This window comes from Pogonomyrmex barbatus, unplaced genomic scaffold, assembly GCF_055798465.1.
Source record: "Pogonomyrmex barbatus isolate J1 unplaced genomic scaffold, ASM5579846v1 scaffold1, whole genome shotgun sequence".
NCBI classification, from domain to species: domain Eukaryota; kingdom Metazoa; phylum Arthropoda; class Insecta; order Hymenoptera; family Formicidae; genus Pogonomyrmex; species Pogonomyrmex barbatus.
The window spans coordinates 6,853,041-6,867,636 of NW_028297098.1; the positions used below are offsets into that span (position 1 = coordinate 6,853,041).

At 41.1% G+C, this 14,596-nt stretch overlaps 1 protein-coding gene across 5 annotated transcripts in view; it reads right to left on the reverse strand.

Moving 5' to 3' along the window:
• Positions 1 to 219: 219 nt before the first annotated feature.
• The window catches only part of LOC105432511 (uncharacterized), a 131,925-nt gene continuing 117,548 nt past the window's right edge, over positions 220 to 14,596 (reverse strand). For 4 of the 5 annotated variants that reach the window (XM_089085340.1, XM_089085339.1, XM_089085338.1 and 1 more), the window contains 5 exons: positions 10,283 to 10,760; positions 6,406 to 6,696; positions 6,007 to 6,157; positions 5,640 to 5,850; positions 220 to 5,556 (listed from right to left, as the gene is read on the reverse strand). In XM_089085340.1, coding sequence (XP_088941466.1) covers positions 3,232 to 5,556; positions 5,640 to 5,850; positions 6,007 to 6,157; positions 6,406 to 6,696; positions 10,283 to 10,760 — 3,456 coding nt within the window. In that variant the 3' untranslated portion in view covers positions 220 to 3,231. Of the gene's footprint in view, positions 5,557 to 5,639; positions 5,851 to 6,006; positions 6,158 to 6,405; positions 6,697 to 7,914; positions 8,829 to 10,282; positions 10,761 to 14,596 lie in introns of those variants that run through there. The other variant, XM_011647365.3, reaches the window with a different exon arrangement.

Consider the following 14,596-nt stretch of genomic DNA (forward strand, 5'->3'; position numbering starts at 1 on the left):
CAGATTCGAAGATTTTTGAAAGTAATTTATGAAAAAGATAGATTTACTATGAAGATGAGTATCAATAGATTTTTTTTTTACGGAATAAAAATTTTCAAACGCATTTTTTTTTTAGCATTTTGAAAAAAAATTCAAAGGTCAAGGATATATGCTTGCGATCGCAAACACATGATATTTTGTCTTAGTATGTGTTTCGACTAATAATAATAAGAAAGCCCATTTGTAGTAGATATTTTATTTCCAACTTAGGAACTGAAATGCCCATATAATAAAAAATATTTGTATCGTAATAATTATTATTATTAAAGTGGGAAAACGAGGGGTTATGCTAAAATCGCTCTAAGTATACAAAATGAAGAGAAAATTCGCAGAAAACGAAAACAATCATAGACTCTTCCTTCACGAATCGCTCTCTTTCCAAACTCTCCCACCAACTCACTCGCTCATTCACTCATCGGCACGTTTATTCCGTACACTCGCACGCGCGCGCGTTAAAAAAAAAACTCGAGATTTATATAAAACAATCGCGGTAACAGAATATAAACAAAAATCATATAAAATCATTCATGTGGAATCTTTTGCACATTGTTATTATCCTCCTTACTTTGTTTATCTTCGATTCGCGTCTACCTTTCTTAGTGTTCTCGAACTGTTAAGGGGCTCGTCAAAAGCATGTACAAATGACCGTCGCCGTTTGTTCGATTTCGTAGTCGCTAGCTATCAGTTTTTTATGGCACGTATTCTCGTAAAAGCCTTTCCCTTCGCGGAGACTCGACAATGTCCGCATTGCCATCCTCTTCGTTCAGCGTTTCGCTTTTTCTCATCGCTGTACGAATCTCGCAATATTACATCGAGCAACCATAAAGGATCCGTATACTCGACTTCTCCCCTCTTTTTTTTTTTTTTACATACATACTAGAACCCGTGGAGTCCCTTTAACTTTTTGTTTTTGTATATGTTTATCAGACTTGGACGTGAAGATCTATCTTAAGATTGTGTGTGTACGTGTACGTGTATGTGTGTGTGTGTATGTGTGTAGTTCTTTCGGGCGATCGCGCGCCAGAGATCCACTGGTACCCAACAACGCCCGTTAAGTTTTTCGAAAAGACTTACAATAGAATTTTTCGTCGCATAGCACCATGTCGAAAAGCGACGCGACGCGACGACGTGTCGCGACGCGCCCAGGTCGCCGGAAGTCAGCCGCGGTTTTACAAAAATAACAACAGTGGTAGCGTGTTTCGCATCGTCTCGCATCTGACCCACGCGCTGCAATCGATAACTCTGTTTCTCGACTCGTTGAATACCACTGGAAGGCTAGTGTTAATCAGCCGCGGTCTCGCAAATCGGCGCCGTGACGGCGCCTACCTTGCTATCACGAAAGAACCATCTGAAAAAACGTGAACAATTCATACTCTTGAAAGACATCAATATAGAAATCTGATTTTCTTTTTTTTCGCCAGAACGATCCAGAAACGGATCTTTCCTCGCCTTGTACGTCTTAGGGTTACGAATGCTTTAACGTTATTCTCATATTTATTATTACTTTTTTTGATCAGAGTATCCTAAAACGAACAAATTTTTTTTTTCTATTCAATATGTCTACATTTAACATGGATATACCGGTAATTCTTTTTAAATCTGTTTTCAAAGTATTGTGGTGGCCCGCGATGTTCGATCAAGTATATTTTGTAGCGATCACGTAACAATCGATCGATTACATAGTTTCGTTGATTTTCCTCGAGATAAAATAAAAAAATTATACCGCGTGCTCCTTCGCACCGACACGGCGTTAGAAAAACGAAAGATCGTCACAAATGTCCTCCGAGCGAAAAAAGAGACCATCGGAAATATTTCTGTAAAATATCGTTTTCCTTCCTTGTAAGGAAACAGCGATACGACAATCGTTGGCCACACGAGCAAAACAGCCTGTGTACACTTATTAAACTTAACTTCTTTACGTAATGTTGAAAGATAATGTAAGAGATTTGCCTAGCTTAATGATTTACGTAATTATATACATTATGTACATGTCGCTGCCTATAACATTGCATGCGTGCGCTTATATCGTTAGAGGTGACTACAGAGCGGTGTATGTGATTGTGTACGAGTGTTTCTTTCTTTTATTATAATGAAAATTGTCTAGCTTATACAGTACATAGGGTTTTCGCGAGCGTTACTATATAAGATTTATCCCGTTACACACAGTAAACAATTATACACTCCGATGATCCGCCGGCCAAATGTGTTCGCTATTGTTCTTCCCTTTTTTTTCCCCTTGTGTCGGCTTTATCAAATTGGTGCATTCAAAATAAATCAAAATGTGCGCTTGCGAAATGAAAACGAAAATAACCGACAAACTTGAAATTAACGATAACGATAAATACGTATCTGAACTTAAAGAAAAGAAAAATATATAATAATTATTCTCAGGAAGCTTAGAAAACGGAACGTTCGGAAACTCTGCCATGGCACAAGAAACGCAAGTTTCCAAATCAGATACATTGCCTCGCAACATTGAAACTCAAAAACGCGCGTAAACAATTTATATAAAATAAACATATAAAAATAACGATTTTTTTTCTTATGGATTCCATCGACTGTCTCCTTGAATAGCAATACATTTAGTCATTTTTATCACAGGATCTTTATCTTAATATCGATAATTCACTAAAGTCTCGAGCAGAGATAGAATATTATTTATATTATTAATACTCATAATATTAATAATTAAATATTTATATATATATATATATATATATATATATCAATATATATTAACTATATTAAATCCGCATTTCTGATTGACAATAACAAAATGTTATGCGGGCAAGGATCATATTATTGTAACTGTTATTAAACGCATATGTGTAATCACGTAGAAACATTTATAATTATCCGGAAAGTATGATGCAACTTTGAAGATCATCTTTCTCTAGAAAATTACGCCGATCTTGGTAATAATTAATTCTATCTCTGCACATGCCAGGCTCTGTGGAATTATCCTTGTTCTACCGCAAACACTGTGAATAATTTCGGCTTGTTAATTAATTGAACAAAAACAACAAAACTGAACGTAAGTAATCTGAATGAGCCGTGTTACTCTCATCATTAAATCGCTTCACTCGCTAATATATATATTTCGACAGCGAAAAAGTCCGACGGATCCTTGTCTCGTAATCAAAAGTATCCTTCTCGCTATGTCGGAAACCCTACATGTTGAGATCCCATTGTCTATTTAGACGTTGGGGCGGCCGGCTGTTGATGCGGCGGCTGCCCCGTCATCCCCGTCAGTCTTGGTTGCGAGGAAGCGAGCAATTCCTTGTAATATGCGCTAAATTCCGGCGGTAGAAATGACGTCGCGGCAGCAGCTGCAGCGGCCGTGGGCGGAATTGGCGGTGGGAACAAACCATTATAGAACGCGGAGTAGTACATGGGGTCCAGAATTGGTAGGAACTTGCCGGGCGCGTTTGGCAGTTGCGGCAACGGAAAGGCGGCAGAATTGTTTTGCGATACCGTCGGCACAAACCCCGATGGTATGCTAGGTAAACTATGCCGTCGACCAGCCTCGTTCTGCCTGGATTCTTGTTGTTGTTGCTGCTGCTGCTGCTGCTGCTGTTGTTGCGCTACCAAGGATGATTTCTCGCCCTCGCTGATCCTACGATGTTGATGATCCCTACCGACCTCCGCGACCGCTTTCCTCCTATCAATACTCATCTGTTGTTGCTGTTGTATCGTCGTAGCCTGCATTCTTGCAAACGAACTTCCACTATGATGATTCAGATGATTCAAATTTGGTACGTTCGGAATAATGGGATGGCTCGGCTTCCTCGGCGTATATGGCGAAACTGGTTCGCTTCTCACTGTATACTTGCCATTCATCTGTTGAGGTGGTTGCTGCCTCCTTTGCGCGTTATTTATTGTTCCTATTGCACTGATTTTATTAGGTGGACTTGGTATTTGGACGTGAGACGGCGTACTTAGATGATGATTGTTTTTTTGCTTGGGATTCACTAACGTAATCTCGAGGTTATTCGAAGCTATTGTTCGACTGTCGATTACGTTTTGGTAGGCAGGATGGGGTACTCGTTTCGGAAAATCGGCGACAGATCTTTCCGACGCTTTCTCCTTGGTTGCGAGTGAGTTTCGCACGTCCAAATTTAACGGATTAGGCCTCTGCACTACAGGTACTCTGACTATTTCTAGACTGGGCCTAGGAAACGTCGGTTTCTCACTCGACTTTTGCGTTAGATCGAGAACACCTTGTCCAACGTCATTACTAGAGCTCATTTGAAGATGCTGCGAGCGTTGTTGGTGATGCTGCTGCTGTTGATGTTGATGTTGATTATGTTGATGTAGATGCATCGGCCGATATTTTTGTGGAGAAATGATGATATCCTTGGGATTTCCGTAAACCGTCCTTTCGTTGTGCATAAATATTGATCTCGATTGCGTCACTTTGTGACGCGGTGGTAATAGCCTACCATTTGGAATATTTGGCGGAACGAAACGATTGTTTGGTTGATATGGAATTGTCGCTGAAGTCGGAGATATCGCGTTCGCATTCGCATATAATTGCAATAACGCGGCATTGTTAGAATTACCGAGGTTTATTATCCGACTATTCGCCACATTGTTGTTGTTCATCATGCTAATATTGTTATTATTGTGATGAGCCGGTAGTTGTTTGATCGGCGGTATTCGCGGTTGATGATTTTGATGCTCCTGCGGCGACGATAGCATGTGTCCTATATCAGGCGTCACAGTAACAGATATCAGTTTAGGAATGGAGTTGGGCGTGACCGGAAGCGGATACGGTGAAACCGACGGCTGCTTTTCTTCAGCGGACTTCATTGTAGCCGGCGGTGGCGCTGGCTGATGTTGCTGCTGCGGCGACATGGAGATGTTACTTTGAATCACGCTAGGTCGCGACTCCAAATCGACAGCGGTGACCTCGAGACCACCTTCGCGCAGAATTTCGAGTTTGCGTTTCTTAAAGCTGGGAATGATTATCTTGTCCCGACTAGTGTCGCTCTCGTTCTCAAGATCAATCACCTCGGGCGATCTAGAGACCGGTGGTACTATCGTCTTCTCTACGAATTTCTCACCGCCGAACAACGGTATATTTTCCTTGCCCTGTGCCAATAGAGTCGCCTGCTTGGGATCTAACTTAATCTCCTTCATATCCTTCTCAGGCGGAGGCGTTAGTGTGACTGTCGACGCGTTTGTTGCTACACTGGTTACGGGCAAGCCTGGTGGCGAACACGATGGTGGAACTTGTTGGGATATTAAAGGACTGTTGAGCTGCCGCTCCAAGACGCTCTGATTGTTGCTGGTACCATTCGTTGGTGTTGTGGAAGGTGTGCTGTTGGGCGTTGAGACAGACGTATTGGAGGATGGCGGTGGACTTGGCAGTTGGCTAGTTTGCTGGCTGGAAGGTGTCGCGTTGTTGGCGATTATTGTATTCAGAGACTTCAGGCGTTCTGGTTTCACTCGCACGCTACGTAACGAAGACGTCTTGCCGGTTTCGGCTTTGGGTTTTTCATTCGAGAGTAAAGTCTGCAAGCGAGAAAAAGATGTAATTATACAATAATATTCGAATAGCATTAAGTATGTGTTTCACGCTAATTAAATGAATTTACCGTTGTTGCTGACATTATTGGTTGTAAAGGCGGTGTCGTGATCGCCGGAATTGCATCTATAGGCGGAGGTGTCTCCGACGTGTATGTATCGCTCGGTTCCTCCTTGATATCTAAATCGTCGGACGCGCTCATACTCTTGGTACGTCGTCCATTATTTAATCTCACTTTTGTCTCTTCGCCTCGTTGATATCTTTCATATGGTAATAATAATCTGTAAAAAAAACTCTTATCGTAAAAGCTATTTACATTGAATATAAAAAAAAAATCAGCAGGACAAAAAAACTATAAAACACGAAATAGTAAAGATCTTAAAACTCGAGAAGAAACAACCGTGGTTGTTCCACAAAAATCCACAGAAATACTTCACCTTTCATAGTGTCTACGTGTAATAGTCGCTGCACTAGTAGAACCCGTATTGCCACCGATGTCGTCGTAGATGGTCTTCCAGAGGCGGCCAGCGCTGACGGAATCGTAACCACCGAGCATTTGCACCTTCGTGTAAAACAGGAACAGATCGACTGCGGAGGAAAAAGAGGATCGTTAGAGTCGTCGTTCAAATCGCGAAAACGGGACGATTGTGATCTAGATTTTGCGAGAAGGAAACCCTGCTGTGTGTTAGCTCTCTGCAGTCTGGCAGCCAAATCGTCGCCGGAATTACGCGGATAGAAATTCGAAAAGTCAGAAAAATCGGTCTGGCCTTCCGGTGGCAAGACCGGTCATCGGATAGAAAATCCGAGAAAAAAATAACCGAGGAAAAGATACTGACTCTGCCTGTAGCCCAGCAGTGGCATCTTTCCGACCGGCGTACCCCGAGAGTTCATAAAACTCTGCACGTCGGTGATAAACTTCTTCTCTTCCGCGCTGGTCTTCCTCTCGCTCCGCCGTACCCCGGACGAAGGCGGCCTGCCGACCGTGGGTATCACCAAACTGGTGCTCGTGGTCGCCGACGTGCTTTTTGACGTCGACGCCACCGAGGCTTCGCTCTCATTTGACGATTCGCCCGGCGAAGCGCTGCGCTTTTTACGTTTTCTTCGTGGTCTACCTTTCAACTTCGGTGCTGAAAATCACAAAATACATCGCTCAATTATTAAATTCAACTGAAGTATAGTATTATATAATTTAATATATTTACATTCTAGATACTTTTATTTTACATCTCGATTTAAAAAAAAAAAAAAACAAAGACAATCTCCCGCGCGTGCGCGCGGTGTGTGTACCAATTGTATATAAAAATTGTCCGTTAATAAAAAGAACGATTGCAAAATATTTCGACTTGTTTTTGAACTCACAACAGTGAATTAAATAATTTGGCATTATAAGAAATTTGTAAAACTTGTATAGTATTGAGTAGTGAAATGTTTCCATGTAGTTTATTGCGTAATCGTTGAAAATTTCAGGAAAAATTTTAATCCTTTTCAGACATATATATATATATATATATATATATATATATACACATATTATTATAAATAGATACACGCGATATACAATTAAACAAACGTAAATTGTTTCAAATATTAATATCGTACTGCCAATATGGCAGTAAACATGTGAACATTCGATAGACCTGCGTGACCTGTTGAATACCTTGTAGTGATTACAAGGTCGAAACAATATTTATTTATTTTGATGCGAAACACGTTATTGAATAAGATATAAGAAGACATCGAAACGACTCGAAAGTTCGTAGTAACGCAGATAACATCGACCATTCTCAACTTTACTAATTTAATTGTTTAACCGACGTTCGTCATAACAAAATTTGTACATTGTACATAAAATCCAATATGAAACGTAATTTTTTTTCTCTCGTCTAATTGCACAAGTATTACAGTAATTATCTCTAAACAATGACTCATAAAGTTGCAATCTCGCAGCTTCATCGATGTTCGAAACCATTTATACACGATGGTTGCTCATAAAAAATTACATACTATAATAGTACCGGTAATTTTTTATTCAATACCTAATAATTACAAGCTAACATATTATGCCAGTTATTGAAATACAATCATCAATAACATTCTACACGTTTTTCTTTTCTGAAAAAATAAAATATTATGTATCAAAATATTACTATGTCATATAATGAAAACATTAGACAATCGTATGTATTTTATCTACATTAACTATGTTCTCTTCTCTCTTTCTCTCTATGCCAAAATCACGTGTATTACGCAACACGTGTATACATACGTCACATAATAGAATCGATTATGCAAGATCGAGACTTTTTATTTGCTTACACAAATTTTAGAATATATCGTCGTCTTACCGAGTACATTTAGGTAAACCACTTTATTATTTTGAATTCTCATCACAATGGCCATTGTTTCGAGCAACACTCGCGTTTATTGACAGTCGCACGATAATCGTAATAATCCTCAGGCAACGGCAACAGACTTTTTTCGTGGACGTAAATCTCGAAAATACGGCGTGAAAATACGACGAGCGCGACAGCAAAACAAACGAGTCACATAGTTCGTTAAAACTGCCGGTTGTACCGTCGGGATTCATCAAAAACCGATAGATTCGAAGTTTTGTGAGCTTCTTTAATTCTCCAGCGATTAATCAATTCGAAGACGATACTTCTCGTAAGCGAGACACGCATAGTCAACGCGGAGACAACGGGCTCTAACGTCATGTAAACTCGTACCGGACTATACAATTTTCACGACTGCTCACACATCACAAACAATATTCGGTACGTCGAATTGTTTGTCGAATCGCGACCGACGATACACGTCGCAGTAGCGATAAATCCGGATTGCTCGACAAAAAAAAAAAAAAAGGAAGGCAACACTTCGGATCGCGACTCGCCCGCGGTCAGTCGAAGTCGGACAATGAGAGGCACACTAACCGGTGTGTCGCCGGCAATAGACGATTTTCGATACGAGCGTCAACATGAACGTCACGTGGCAGGGGGGCTGATTTTTCGACCGGTTGATCCGGACACGCGACGCCGAACGAGTGCACGCGAGTAGTCGACGCGAGCGCAGGATCACGCCGAACGCGTGCACGCGCGCTTGCCGCCCTTCCCTCTCCCGCCCCGCTCGAATGTTGAATTACGTGTGACCGGCGATGCGTCGAGTAAACGAACGCGAGCGGTTACGACGGATTCGCCGACGTTTCCGACGATCGTTCGATGATCGCCCCGCGCCGTTGGGGCCTTATCTCGTCTATTACGATCCCTCAGGATTGTTCCCGCATTCGTGCCCGCGGCCCAATGAGACCGCTGCCGTATTGTTTCTCTCCTTTTTTCTTTTTTTTTTTTTCTTTTTTTTTTCAGCGCCGGCGCGGTCTAGCCGGCACTCGTATATGTCGCGTTAAGCAAACTCGCCGTTATGTTTTGCTCCGATCGGTATCTTTGTGCTATCTCCGCGTTTCATCTGACAAATGTATACAAAGAGGAACGCGCGAGACTCGAAAATAATATCTCGTTCACTTTTCGTTTTGTATTTCCTCGATTCTTCTTTCCCTCGACATGTACACGCGTAAATGTGAGAAAAAGTGAATTTGTTTTGAACGACGAGAGATTCCCGAAGCCTTAAAAGATATTATTGCGAAAAAGTTTTATCTTAACGTTGCTTATTATTGCAAAAGTATTGATTACAGTTTATTTAATTATTATTATCGAAACATGCAAAATATTAATTATAACATATTAATTTATAAATGATTCAGAGAGAAACTGAAATATATATATATATATATATATAATTGAAGCATTCTAAAATTTCCTTTTTCAATCCGTTCTCCGAATTAATACAATAAAAACAGCGCTTTTGTATTATATTTTTCTTTATCTCTTTTTCATATCACAGTAGTCAACTATTTATGAAAAATACTCATCTAAAAAATCTTTCCAAGTAAAAATTATCAATGTTTAATATAAATCGTGTGATAATATTAATAGAAACACTCATTGTGAAAAATAAAGAAAAAACTATTTGTTTATCGATCGCGTGTTTTTCGAGAAAGATTATTCTATGTATGAAGATAATCTAAGGCATATCTGTGTTAATTATATGTTGTTTGTGTAATTATATGCTGTGTTTAATTATATATTGAGTATTTGATTGACAGTTATTTAAAATAAATAACTGCAACTATAGCATTATCGTTAGAAGTTCTTAATATTAAAAATATATCAATGTGTTTTCACTATTGCTATATATTATAATTTCTTTCGAAACATAAATAAAAGTTAACAACGATATCAGTGGTTGTGTATTAATAGATAACATATATATAGTAACACATTATACATGATATAATACGTTCGTAGTATCAAGTAAACAAACTCTAAGGTCGCGTATTACAAGCGTCTCACAAGTTAAATGAATAACACAAGTGCCGGATAGTCCACTTAAATAAGTACACGAATAAGAAATACTTTCACAATCAAAGTAATTTTTCTCAAAAAATGTACGATTAATAAAGTTTATTTTACACTCTACACTCGTCCCCCCCCCTTTTTTTTACTCAATAGAAATCACCTCTTTTTCTCTCGACCGGTCGTACTACGATTCATTGGACATTCCGTGCTATTCTCTATCGTGTAAACAGATGAACGGCAAATTGAAGCAAACCCCCCGGTATCGCGCTTGAGTTTAAAATAAACAATCAACAATTGAACGTACCCAAGTGATTGCACAGCAGCTCGTGGGTTTCAAGGTCCGGATAGTCGAACGTGTCCCTGCAGAAGAGCACCCTGGTACCTGGCGTCGCTGTGAAACCCCCTAACGCGGCCGCGATAGACGAGCACAGCCAGGAGGGCTCGGCACCCTCGAGCCTACGTAGGAGGGCTCGATAACGGCAGTACCTGGGATACGAGAGTACCACCACCTTCGTCTGGAAGCCGTCAGATCTTCTCGAAGAGTTCAGGTTGCTCTCGTATTCCTTCTGCTGTTTTTCGACGTCCGAGAAGTCGATCCCCGGGTCCGTCAGCACCTGCGGCTGTGGCATCTCGTATCTGAGCGGACTGGTCTCCGGGGAGGATGTCGGGGTCGTTGGGTAGGACACCTCCCGGCCCCATGACCACTCCAATGTGGGCGAGAGCCATGTGACCAGGTCGTGCACGCGGACGACTACCTTTTCTGAAATCGTCAGCACCTCGTCCTGCAAAAGAAACACACATTCCCGATATATAAAGTTGAATTATGGACGTCGAATCGTTTTTAGAAAAATACATATATATTTATCTTTCTCGATCATTCGAGCGGATAAATCGAAAATCAACGATATTTTATTTTATTTTGCGAAAAGAAAGGGTCTTTTGTCTCGTTGTTTTCGCGCGAATGTAAACGCGAATATAAATAGATTGTCATTTCGAGGGATCGTAAACGTGGCACGCGATACGAACGAAAATTATGTACCAGTTTGTGATTTTGGCGGGAACTTCGGGGGAAATTTCTCTCTCTGGTAGGACTCCCATTTACCTACACAACATAGTTCTCGTTGTATGTATATACCGACTTTCAATTGAGAGCTAGCGACTCTACATGGGAATGCCAGGAACTTGCGCGCGAGAGCTTTCACGGAGAGATGCAACTGTCGGAGGAGAAAGAGAGAGAGAGAGAGGGGGGGGGGAGGAGGAGAGGGACGAGAGAGACGAGAATGTATATAATAGTCTTTCCTTTCTCCATCTACGTGATACGTTATATATATGCACATAATCCACGCGGTATAAACCGTGGTTTATGCTGCATCTCGAGTGCATCGTTATCTGCTCCGCCTCCACGATAATTTAATTGTTCGCCGGTGCTTGCAGAGCGACGTCATTTTCGCCAAGTTTGACTTATTACTTGCCCCGTATGCCTCTGCTCTTTCCGCATTAAACGCATAAATTATTATCGCCGATTCGAGCAGAGTTCAAACGCTTACGCAACCTTAACGATACCATGTATAATCGAATGACTTCGTGACAGCCTACGTGTGCATAAATTTGTTTCACTATTGCACACTTATCTATTGTTGATTTTTTTTACGCGAAATAATAATTTCATATATAATTATGCATCCATTAGCTATTCCTGGAATAAGTAATAGTGACGATTATACCCAAATAATTATATAATATGCCTGATATGTCTCGATCGAGCTTTCGCTTTTGGCGATGAGGGGCGATAGCAATCGTTATATAAATAAGTTTATTCAGAAGCTTCTTTTAGCTTTGACAAAAAAGGAATAAAGAAATAATTTTTCTCGCGTTCCCGAGCATGGCTTCTATAACCACCGACTCTATATAATCCGATAAATTTTCCGCACGAGTGAAAACCCGCGCGCCGTAAGGAAGACACACTCTTTCGGTAATTGTGCAACGCGCCAAGCGGAGCGTGATTTACCTCGTACACGCCCAGGGCAATTTTATACGGCGGCTAACGGAAGATAATTTATTGGCGTTGCAATATCTATCGGGCCGAAGTTCGGAAACGACTTTATTTATACGTGACATAATGTTCTATTTGGCTTGGGAGCCACTGTGTGTTGCTCGGGTTATACTTTCATCTTTTAGCTCTCTGTGTATTCGTCCGTATTCCCCGTGTCCCCTCTCCCCCCCCCCCTCCTTCTTCTTCCCCAACCCCCCACGATTCGCTCCCTTCTCTCCCTCTCGCCCTTCATCCCACCCCCTCGTCCCAGAGAGTTCTTCCAATAGTATTTTCCCTTCTACTATAACCTTTCTACCGGTCGGCTTCTGTCGTATCTCTCTTTCTCTCTTTCTCCGTCTTCGTCTCTCTCTCTCTCTCTCTCTCTCTCTCTCTCTCTCTCTCTCTCTCTCTCTCTCTCTCTCCATCGCCATCCTTCCTTTCGTTCTCTTTCCCTCAACCCCTTTCTCACTCCCCGTCTTTGTCTCATCCCTTCTCTCCCCGTTCCTCCTCAACCCCCGCGTACCCTCTTCCGCCCTCTCGTTCTACCACGCGCCTCATTCCGTCGTCCCCACTTATCCGCTTGTGCTGTGCTTCCCCGACGTGTGTTTCTCGTCTCTTACCCCTCGGCAGCTCGCGACCGGCGCTAGCGATGGGCCCGATCCAATTCCCGAGCTGTAATTTTCAATCGATTCACAAGCGGCTCTCGTCCCGTCGAAAGCCATCGACGGACATTAGAATAATCGCTGTCCGATCTAATAATTGAATCACGTTCACATCACGTTTCGTTACTTCGCGTTAATTCCTTGCGCAACGTTGAACAAAGCTTCAAAGCGTTATCATTTAAGAAACAGACGATGACATGAACATTTTTTTTTTCCCTACCACGATAACGTTAAATTTACGTAAAATTGATTCTAAATTGTTGGTAATGAGATTTTATCAAGGTGACCTAGACTCTATAAAATTTATTTCTCTTTTAAAAAGCACAATTAAAAGTACAAAATATAATATTAAAATATAATTCGTGTTTTTTCTATATACGCACCACTTACACTTTTAAAACATATTTAATTTAATTAATATCAAATTTAATTAATGAATACTTTTTGTTAGACCATTTGAAAAATATTTTAGCGTATTCACGTTGATTATATTTGATATTTGAATATTCCGAAATAGTTTTGCAATCATTTAAGCGGACGAATTCATACTCGTGAAGATTACGTGTCTAGCAAGACACAATATATCTTGTTGAAGTCAGAATAACTCGTGGTAGACTCTACGAGGCAATTCTGAATGCAAGGGGTTAATTCCACGGAAGAGAAGGTCGTGACCTCGGAGGTCGCGATTAACCTTCCGTATCGAGATGCCTCGACGAAAAAAGTATCGGTCCCGTTTGAATCGCGTTTGATCCCATCACTACGTGCCCGCGCGTGCCAACTCGTTCTCTCTCTCTCTCTCTCTCTCTCTCTCTCTCTCTCTCTCTCTCTCTCTCGCACTCGGAATATTCGATGCCGAAAACAAATCTTACACGCGAAGACACGCGAAAAACTATGATTGAATGCGGAATATAGCACGGAATATACGCGACTCGACATGAAACAAACTACCACGAAAGGATCGTTAGAATTCTTTCTGGTTATTCAGTCATAATATATTATTACAACTTAAACACTGTACAATTTTATTAGATTATTTTATGAGCTTCTCTCAGAATTCCGTGGAATTAATGCGAACATATCGCGGGAAATTTTCTTTTATTTGATCGTGTTTCTCTTGCTCTGAAATAATCTCGCAAGATAAAAAAAAAAGAAAAAAAGAAAAAAATGCTGGGTACTTGGAAGAAGTTACATCATTATTTTTTGATTGACTCGAAGGCGAATTTTCTTTCAGTGAATTTATTACGAGCGATTTCACGAGAAGTGTCCGTTGAGGATTCCAAATTTTACGAGACGGTTATTCGACTTGCGGAGCACGATTCCGCTGATCGATTGTTTTTGTTCGCGCTTGCGGCGCCGGCGACCGTGAGTTTTCGCCGCAAGCACGGTGTAATTCAATTTTGAAGTTTCGCAAAGTCGCGGATTTAACATTGGGAAACAGCATTGTCAACGGCAAAACGGTGCATGCGAAACAAATGTATCGGTTTTGAAGTTAGAGTAGTACTTCGCGAGAAGTTGAAACTCATCGTGTGAAACTTTCTCGGGATATGGGTGTACATCCTATGCACACGTAAAAGAGAAATTTTTATTTAAGCGTTCTTATGAAATGACAATTCTCTCTCTTTCCTTTTTTAAAAAAAAAAAATCTCTCCCCTTCCAACAAGTGTTGTCAAGCAAAAAAAACGATAATTTCGATGAACCGCAAGAAACGTGCAAGATTTCGTTTTTCCGGCACTATCTCGCCGACTTCCGTGTTTCGCGCGAGAAATGGGAGGACCAATACAGTGACGTCACAATTGTTCTGACGCGGTTTGCAACCGTGCGGCCGAATACGATGACGCGCCGGCTGCAATTCAACCCTACGGCGATGCACACACACAACACACACACACACACACACACACACACACACATCATACATACATAC